The sequence below is a fragment of the Coregonus lavaretus genome (assembly GCF_964263955.1).
Source record: "Coregonus lavaretus genome assembly, chromosome: 3".
Lineage (NCBI taxonomy): Eukaryota > Metazoa > Chordata > Actinopteri > Salmoniformes > Salmonidae > Coregonus > Coregonus lavaretus.
This window is the reverse complement of record NC_139990.1, coordinates 58068438-58078947: the sequence shown is the minus strand read 5'-3', so window position 1 is coordinate 58078947 and position 10510 is coordinate 58068438. Positions and strand designations below refer to the sequence as shown.

The 10510-nt window shown below is 41.4% G+C and overlaps 1 protein-coding gene across 1 annotated transcript; it reads left to right on the top strand.

The window, feature by feature from the left end:
- Window positions 1-5620: 5620 nt before the first annotated feature.
- On the top strand, window positions 5621-9980 carry LOC311106636 (cytosolic non-specific dipeptidase-like; the record flags this gene model as incomplete). The annotated part of the gene is made up of 11 exons (XM_084149027.1): window positions 5621-5749; window positions 5864-6007; window positions 6220-6382; window positions 6813-6901; window positions 7082-7279; window positions 7388-7472; window positions 7688-7848; window positions 8145-8309; window positions 8607-8748; window positions 9283-9430; window positions 9605-9980. 11 exons carry the CDS (start codon window positions 5621-5623, stop codon window positions 9675-9677), a joined length of 1497 nt encoding a protein of 498 aa, XP_084005153.1. The 3' UTR covers window positions 9678-9980.
- Window positions 9981-10510: the final 530 nt, after the last annotated feature.

The following is a 10510-nucleotide window of genomic DNA, read 5'->3' as shown; positions in this document are numbered from 1 at the left end:
ATTTGACAACATGTTTAAAAAAGGTATAATCTTTGTAAATGATATTATCGGTAGGACTGGTGGAGTTATGTCGCACATGCAGCTAACAAAAACATATGGAAATGTCTGCTCTACCCAAAATTACAACCAAATAATTGCAGCCTTACCGCAAAAATGGAAGAGGAAAGTGGAAGGAGGAGAAAGTAAGGAACTTGTCTGTCGGCCTTACATTAAAGAAAATAATTGGTTAAGGAAAACTATGATAAATAAAAAGGTAAATCAGTTTCATTTAAGGACCAAGGGATTGACAGCCGTCCCATATACATTGCAAAATAGTTGGGAAGAGATTTTTGACGTACCGATCCCATGGCATAGTGTTTATGAACTGATACGCAAAACGACACCGGATTCAAAACTTAAAATCTTTCAATTTAAATGATTATATAAAATTCTTGCTACCAATAGAATGTTATTTATATGGGGGATACAATTTTCCCAGCTCTGCAGATTTTGCTGCGAAGAGACAGAATCATTAGATCATTTGTTTTGGTACTGTCCACTTGTAGCTTGTTTTTGGACACAGATCCAGGAATGGCTAAAGGATTGCAATATTTACCTGGAGCTAACCCTGCAGATAGCACTACTGGGTGATCTGAAAAGTCATAGTCAATCGATCAATAACATAATAATACTGTTAGCAAAAATGATTATTTTCATTTCACAATCTGTAGAAACAATGAGAATAGAAAGGTTCAGAACTTTTGTAAGACATCACAGTACAGTTGAAATATATATGGCAAATAGAAATCCTATATGGATGGTGTTAAAAGATACAGTGGGGGAAAAAAGTATTTAGTCAGCCACCAATTGTGTAAGTTCTCCCACTTAAAAAGATGAGAGAGGCCTGTAATTTTCATCATAGGTACACGTCAACTATGACAGACAAATTGAGAAAAATAATTCCAGAAAATCACATTGTAGGATTTTTAATGAATTTATTTGCAAATTATGGTGGAAAATAAGTATTTGGTCACCTACAAACAAGCAAGATTTCTGGCTCTCACAGACCTGTAACTTCTTCTTTAAGAGCCTCCTCTGTCCTCCACTCGTTACCTGTATTAATGGCACCTGTTTGAACTTGTTATCAGTATAAAAGACACCTGTCCACAACCTCAAACAGTCACACTCCAAACTCCACTATGGCCAAGACCAAAGAGCTGTCAAAGGACACCAGAAACAAAATTGTAGACCTGCACCAGGCTGGGAAGACTGAATCTGCAATAGGTAAGCAGCTTGGTTTGAAGAAATCAACTGTGGGAGCAATTATTAGGAAATGGAAGACATACAAGACCACTGATAATCTCCCTCGATCTGGGGCTCCACGCAAGATCTCACCCCGTGGGGTCAAAATGATCACAAGAACGGTGAGCAAAAATCCCAGAACCACACAGGGGGACCTAGTGAATGACCTGCAGAGAGCTGGGACCAAAGTAACAAAGCATACCATCAGTAACACACTACGCCGCCAGGGACTCAAATCCTGCAGTGCCAGACGTGTCCCCCTGCTTAAGCCAGTACATGTCCAGGCCCGTCTGAAGTTTGCTAGAGTGCATTTGAATGATCCAGAAGAGGATTGGGAGAATGTCATATGGTCAGATGAAACCAAAATATTACTTTTTGGTAAAAACTCAACTCGTCGTGTTTGGAGGACAAAGAATGCTGAGTTGCATCCAAAGAACACCACATCTACTGTGAAGCATGGGGGTGGAAACATCATGCTTTGGGGCTGTTTTTCTGCAAAGGGACCAGGACGACTGATCCGTGTAAAGGAAAGAATGAATGGGACCATGTATCATGAGATTTTGAGTGAAACCTCCTTCCATCAGCAAGGGCATTGAAGATGAAACATGGCTGGGTCTTTCAGCATGACAATATGATCCCAAACACACCGCCCGGGCAACGAAGGAGTGGCTTCGTAAGAAGCATTTCAAGGTCCTGGAGTGGCCTAGCCAGTCTCCAGATCTCAACCCCATAGAAAATCTTTGGAGGGAGTTGAAAGTCTGTGTTGCCCAGTGACAGCCACAAAACATCACTGCTCTAGAGGAGATCTGCATGGAGGAATGGGCCAAAATACCAGCAACAGTGTGTGAAAACCTTGTGAAGACTTACAGAAAACGTTTGACCTGTGTCATTGCCAACAAAGGGTATATAACAAAGTATTGAGAAACTTCTGTTATTGACCAAATACTTATTTTCCACCATAATTTGCTAATAAATTCATTAAAAATCCTACAATGTGATTTTCTGGATTTTTTTTTCTCATTTTGTCTGTCATAGTTGACGTGTACCTATGATGAAAATTACAGGCCTCTCTCATCTTTTTAAGTGGGAGAACTTGCACAATTGGTGGCTGACTAAATACTTTCTTTCCCCACTGTAGATGGGAGGTGTTGAATGGAATTGAAGGATGGGACTAATAACAACTAACAACAAACAATAACAAGATAACTAATAATGTAGGCACGCTGTGTCCATAATAAGTTTATGGGTTGTAGGTTGGGAGCTTTTGTGAAGGAGCACAGTTAGAAAGATATGGCATATAGAAGCAAACCGGATGGACATCATGAAAATGATCAGAGAGGTTGAGAGTAGAAGAAGTTCAGGAGAAAGAACAAACAAAATATAATTACGGTAAAATTGAATGTGTCCATAAAATTTTGATAGTGGGTATGGGCTGGAAGTAGAGGCCTAGGCGTTGTTGTTCACTAGTTGTCCCCACTCCAAGAGGGGAAAGGGTGGCGGGGTTGGAAAGTAATAAAGGGGAATATATATATTTTTTTAAAGGATATGTATGTGTATGTATATATGTGTGTATGTGTGTGTGTGTGTGTGTGTGTGTGTATATGTGTATGTATGTGTATGTATGTATATGTGTATATATATATATATATACAGTGGGGAAAAAAAGTATTTAGTCAGCCACCAATTGTGCAAGTTCTCCCACTTAAAAAGATGAGAGAGGCCTGTAATGCCATCATAGGTACACGTCAACTATGACAGACAAATTGAGATTTTTTTTCTCCAGAAAATCACATTGTAGGATTTTTTATGAATTTATTTGCAAATTATGGTGGAAAATAAGTATTTGGTCACCTACAAACAAGCAAGATTTCTGGCTCTCACAGACCTGTAACTTCTTCTTTAAGAGGCTCCTCTGTCCCCCACTCGTTAGCTGTATTAATGGCACCTGTTTGAACTTGTTATCAGTATAAAAGACACCTGTCCACAACCTCAAACAGTCACACTCCAAACTCCACTATGGCCAAGACCAAAGAGCTGTCAAAGGACACCAGAAACAAAATTGTAGACCTGCACCAGGCTGGGAAGACTGAATCTGCAATAGGTAAGCAGCTTGGTTTGAAGAAATCAACTGTGGGAGCAATTATTAGGAAATGGAAGACATACAAGACCACTGATAATCTCCCTCGATCTGGGCTCCACGCAAGATCTCACCCCGTGGGGTCAAAATGATCACAAGAAAGGTGAGCAAAAATCCCAGAACCACACGGGGGGACCTAGTGAATGACCTGCAGAGAGCTGAGACCAAAGTAACAAAGCCTACCATCAGTAACACACTACGCCGCCAGGGACTCAAATCCTGCAGTGCCAGACGTGTCCCCCTGCTTAAGCCAGTACATGTCCAGGCCCGTCTGAAGTTTGCTAGAGTGCATTTGGATGATCCAGAAGAGGATTGGGAGAATGTCATATGGTCAGATGAAACCAAAATATAACTTTTTGGTAAAAACTCAACTCGTCGTGTTTGGAGGACAAAGAATGCTGAGTTGCATCCAAAGAACACCATACCTACTGTGAAGCATGGGGGTGGAAACATCATGCTTTGGTGCTGTTTTTCTGCAAAGGGACCAGGACGACTGATCCGTGTAAAGGAAAGAATGAATGGGGCCATGTATCGTGAGATTTTGAGTGAAAACCTCCTTCCATCAGCAAGGGCATTGAAGATGAAACGTGGCTGGGTCTTTCAGCATGACAATGATCCCAAACACACCGCCCGGGCAACGAAGGAGTGGCTTCGTAAGAAGCATTTCAAGGTCCTGGAGTGGCCTAGCCAGTCTCCAGATCTCAACCCCATAGAAAATCTTTGGAGGGAGTTGAAAGTCCGTGTTGCCCAGCGACAGCCCCAAAACATCACTGCTCTAGAGGAGATCTGCATGCAGGAATGGGCCAAAATACCAGCAACAGTGTGTGAAAACCTTGTGAAGACTTACAGAAAACGTTTGACCTGTATCATTGCCAACAAACGGTATATAACAAAGTATTGAGAAACTTTTGTTATTGACCAAATACTTATTTTCCACCATAATTTGCAAATAAATTCATAAAAAATCCTACAATGTGATTTTCTGGATTTTTTTTCTCATTTTGTCTGTCATAGTTGACGTGTACCTATGATGAAAATTACAGGCCTCTCTCATCTTTTTAAGTGGGAGAACTTGCACAATTGGTGGCTGACTAAATACTTTTTCCCCCCACTCTATATATATATATATATATATATATATATATAAATATAAAACATGGGGGATTGGAAGTGATGCAGACAATTACATTGATGGAAGTTAGAATCTATCTGCAATATAATGCTGATCTACACCCAAAAAGACAAAAAGAAAAAAAAGAAAAAAAAAAGAAATGTACGCATGGTTGATAAATGAGGCCCCAGAATAGGCCTACTGTATTATGATTTGAGTTAGGCCACTTCAGTTTTTGATTGCTGTGTCATTCATCGTCCTGTTTGTTATTTTTGTTTGTAGACTACATTCTGATCCTCACTCCACCGCCAAGAGTGCCATCTTCATAGGCACAGGCCAATGCTCAGGCTATAGAAAGAAAAGGCTTTTAGATGTTTGGGAAATGGAATCCATTACTCTGGAATATAATAAGGCCTAGGTCAAGAGCTAGGCAGAATGTAGACCTACATGTTTTACTCTATAACCTTTTTATTTTGTATAATGTGGCCAGATAAAAACCCAGCTGTTTATTAAACCCTGCCAGAAGTTATGCTTCCAGTGTAGCAGGTGAACAAGTGTAGTGCTTCTTCAACACCCCTGATAGGCATGGCCCCACAAATTACCGGACTATTAAATCCTTCACTGTAATTTGTTCATGACTTAATGTTGTTGATGTCGAGGGGACGCAGCATGCATTCTTTCTTAGAGTTGGATCAATTGTGCCATGATTGTGCCTGTCAGCAAGAAAATGTAATTTGTCAGCTTTCTTGGCTTCTCTCCAGGAAAGGCTTGACCTCATGACCCGTCCCATCAGGAGGTGAGTCGGTTACCGGAGGTATAAAAACCTTGTGTGCCCCCGGAGACTGCAGTCCAGTGGGTTCTGAAGACAAGTGCAACATTAAAGAAGGTCCAAACTTACAAGGCTACGGTAAGACTTATTTTCTTTGTCGTTTTTAGTTTAAAAGTTTAAAAGCAGAAGAGTAGTGAGACATTATAAGATATAACAATTAGCTTTTTAAGAATGTAATAATTTGTTTGTTAATATCTCGTTATTAAATTGCTTTCATCATTGCTTAGTTTTCAGTGAAATAATCCTTCTATTCTTTCTAGAGATGAAGATCTGGCAACTGCCTTCCATGCTCCTTGTTTTTATATCAAGTGTCTCTCCTCACCCTCATCACTTATTTGAGTATGATGAGCTAAGCCAGTATGTTGACAGCCATCAGGAGGAATATGTACAGGCAAGTTTCTAAACAGGATCATGATGTTGTCTGTTTTATTATCTGATAATACAATATTCATTATAAATAAATGCTGTGTGTGTGTCTGTGCGTGTGTCTGTGAGTGTGTGTTAGACTCTGCGGGACTGGGTTGCTGTAGAGAGCGACTCCAGTGATGTCTTGAGGAGGCCAGACTGCCATCGCATGATGGATATGACGGCTGAGAAACTACAAGCCATGGGAGGGAAGGTGGAACTAGTGGACATCGGCGTACAAGAGGTCAGTTTTCTGGAATGTGGTCAACTTAATGAGTATGTTATAGGATCTTTTTGTTTGCTTTTAACTTAGTCTTTAGAGTCCTTTAGTATCAGATCAGACTGGTTTGCAGAAATCAATACTGAAAGTTGGGTGTTGACAGAAATGCTCCCTGCCTTGCAAACTGTATTCAGGTTATTTTCTGCATCTACCATTTATTTTATCATCATGCTTAGCTGCCTGATGGCAAGACATTGGCCTTACCCAAGGTTGTGACAGCCCAGTTTGGCAGTGACCCCAGTAAGCAGACAGTCTGTGTGTACGGACATGTGGATGTCCAGCCTGCTAAACTAGAGGACGGCTGGGCCACTGAACCCTACAACCTGACAGACATCAACGGTAGGTTATGGCTTCCAACAGTAGTCTATGGGTTCCAACGGAAGGCTATGGGTTCCAACGGTAGACTATGGGTTCCAATGGTAGACTATGGGTTCCAATGGTAGACTATGGGTTCCAACAGTAAACTATGGATTCCAGGCGTTCACAATCACAGCAATCAAATGTATTATAAGGATTTTTTACAGTACTTTACAGTGATCCATTCTAGACCCAACACACAGAAACATCTATCTACAACTAACAGCCATTAGATATTATAGCTAATGTGAAGGAAAGAAGCAAGTACTTGGGTGTGGGATGATTTTTACCATGCGTATTTTGAACCAATGAAATGTAACTGGTGTAATTGATACATGCATGTAAAATGTCAATGTGAGGTGAACAGAATGGACATGTATCTGAAAATAATGACTTTGATTCTACCCCTAAGGAAACCTCTACGGCAGAGGGGCGTCTGACAACAAGGCCCCTGTCTTAGCCTGGATCCATACAGTGGAGGTCTACCAGGCCCTCAGCATTGTGAGTTTCCAGAAAGAAGAGATATCAGAGTGAACTCATAGGAGATGTAGAGACATAAGACATGTGATGAAACAAGTTGAGTTGCAGTCTAACTGACCATTATTAGCGAGCCACCCTTTGTTATAACAATTCTTATTTTTTCCCCTCCTCCTGTCCACCCCCTGCCCTCTCCCCATGCAGGACCTGCCAGTCAATGTGAAGTTCATCATCGAGGGGATGGAGGAGACCGGGTCCAATGGCCTGGACGCCATGATCGTGGCGCGGAGAGACACGTTCTTCTCCGATGTCGATTACATCATCATCTCGGACTGTGGTTGGCTGAGCCGACGCCCCGCCCTCACCTACGGGACCAGGGGGAACTGCTACTTCTTTGCTGAGGTAGGATGGGCTGGGGGCATTGCCAATTCTGTGGGAATTTCCAAGGAAACTCCTTTACTTTTTCAAGATCATTAATGAATAGCCATGGTGACTTTGTATGTTTGGAAGGTAGAGGGCCCCAAACAGGACCTACACTCAGGGGTGTATGGAGGCACTGTTATAGAGCCTATGACAGACCTGATCGGCATATTGGGTGAGTTTTTAACCTCTATGAATGACAGAATGTAATACTATCTTAACACCGAATGTATAGCTATCTCTGGCTCATGTTTGCATGCAAAGCTATCGTCCGTGTGTCTGTGTGAGCTCTCTGTTGGCACAAATAATAAAGTATTTGATATCCCTACAAATGTGTGTCCATAAGGACTGCTTGTGTGTTGACCTATGTTGTTTTCCTCTTCCCCCCAGACACACTGATCAGCCCCAGTGGAAAGATCCTCATCCCAGGCATCAGAGAGGCCGTTGCCCCACTCTCAGATGAAGAGTGGAAGATGTACCAGGACATTGACTTTGACATTGAGAGCTATAAGTCCAAGATCGGCGTCAGCCAACTCATGTACAGCAACAAGGTAATGCACAGGGGAGTGGATTTTTTTCTAAAAACAATGCATACAAAAACGTTTTCAATGTGGGTTTTTTTCAGTTTTTCACTCCTCCTATCTCTGTTTCTCTGTTTGTATATAGCCTGTATGTATATAGTAACACAATATATTTTATTGTGATACTATTTTATTTGTATCTATTTGTACATTTTCGTACTTTTTAACTGCATTGTTAGGAAAGGGCTCGTAAGTAAACATTTCTCGGTAAAGTCTGCACTTGTATTCGGCGCATGTGACAAATAAGATTTGATTTGATTTCTCAGGTAGATCTGCTGGCCCATCGTTGGCGCTACCCTACTGTTACTATCCATGGCATCGAGGGGGCCTTCTCTGGCCCTGGCACCAAGACGGTCATCCCTGCTAAAGTCATTGCCAAGTTCTCCATCCGACAGGTCCCCAACATGGACCCAGCAGTGGTCAAGAAAGAGGTGGGTGGTACACGCCTCTCACCGACTGCATTGTACAGTTGCATGACAACACAATTACATGCAGTTACACACAGTTACACAAACATTTCTGGAATTGTTCTAACCTTTAGACTCTCTTTATACAATACATCCAAGAAAAGGGAACATTGATCCAGGTTGTTACACTATTTTAATGTCCCTCATTCTGCTCATTCAGTTAATTTACTATTCAGTTATTCACTATTTCAGTTTGGTTTCAGTTAATGAAATAGACGTGAAGACTGCATGTATGCCTGTTATGTATTTGTTCTGTTGCAGGTCACAGACTACCTGAACTCTGTGTTTGCCAAGAGAAAGAGCCCCAACAAGCTGAAGGTGACCATGATCATCGGGGCTAAGCCCTGGTTAGCAGACACCAAGCACCCCCTGTACGAGGCAGGGAAAGCAGCCGTGAAGAGAGGTACGCTTAGTCAACTCTGTTCTGGACAAACCTTCATGTTCAGAGGACCTTTCTTATGCTGTCTGTGTGTGTGTTTGTATGAACAGTGGTCATAGGGGTAATGATTACCGTATAGTAGCTGACTGGATATTTATTGCACAACAGCAGCTTCACAGTGATAGGCCTATCTGTAGTCGTTAGAGTTGTTAAGTTACCAGACATAGATAGATATCCTTATCACTAAAAGAAACCAGTGTGCTGTGGTTGTACTGTAGACCTATCAGTGGTTAAGGCATGACAGTCCAGCGATATTGTAATGTTTGTGTAGCAGAAGGGATTTGGAATCACAATATCGCGAAGAGGTAGCCCTGTCTGAGACTTGTATGCCCAAATAACACCCTTGGACCTTGCAGATGTACTCTTGGTCTAAAGGTTAAGACATTGACTTGGTGAGCAGGAGACCTGGCTTCTAATCCCACTGGTTACATTTGGTTTTCCTCTACTGCAGGTATAATGCATTATGACGCAGTCAGACGTGTCATTGTTCTCCTCTAGTGTTTAACGTGGAGCCAGACCTGATCCGTGAAGGGGGAACCATTCCCATCGCCAAGACCTTTGAGGATGTGACCGGGAAGAGCATCATCATGATGCCCATCGGAGGCTTCGACGACGGCCTCCACTCCCAGAATGAGAAGATGAGCAGGTTAGCCCTTCAATCTCCTAATACTTTATGTATACATTTTTTAACGATGAACATCTATTGATTTTTATGCATGCATGCATGAACACACACACACAGATGTATCAACAGTGTCTTATTTCCTTTTAAAGGATTGGTTGAGGACATATTGTTTTCTCTCACCCATTCCTTTCCCAGGTACAACTACATAGAAGGGACCAAGTTGTTCATTGCCTACCTCCATGAAGTGGCCCATCTCAAGAAGAACTGAGAGCACCTCTTTTTTTTCACCACCATTAAAATACAGTTCTATCATGTTTAGCTTGTATGAGTTCCCATCAGTGGAGTCAGGCTTTTCTTAGCCTTTTTCCTGACGTTATGTTGTAACTTTTCTTGTTTCTTTCCCTCTAAGCAAAACATTCCAGAAACCATGTGAGTTCTTTGCATCTGATATAGCCTCAACACTCTGCTTCTCTCTCTTGCTCTCTCGCTCTCTCTCTGTATCTTTCTTCCTCCCTCACTTTCCTCCTTTCTCTCTATCATTCACACACAAATATCTACTTGAAACAGCAAATAAAACTGGTTTGACATACTATATGTTTTCTAAATCTTTATGTTTTCTAAATCTTTTTCATCTGGGATTCTTTAGAAATAACATTTTCAAGTGTTAACCAATATCCACCACTCCAAGACACAATGAAGTGCTTCACAATACCACCCCTAAATATAAAATCAGCCATAAAAACAAAGAGCAGCAAAAATTGCAGTTCTCTCTTTTTGTTTGTCACATGGAAACACTATTTTCTTCAGCATTACGGTGAGTCTTTACTATTTTAGCAAAATATGTGTACATGTTTTTCATGGACTTGCTTAATTAAGTGCACTACTAAAGACTTGGTCAGGGAAAAACAGAAGCTGCATGTTCATAGAAGCTGTGATAAAGAAGAAGAAGAACGGTGAAATTACATTCAACATAACAGAAAAATGTGTGTGATATTGAACATCAGTATGATTGTGTGATGACCTGAGTGGGGTCGTGAGTGTGTATGCATGCATTATTATGGCATCATCAACAGCTTATGTTATCATCCTTCCCAGTCTCTG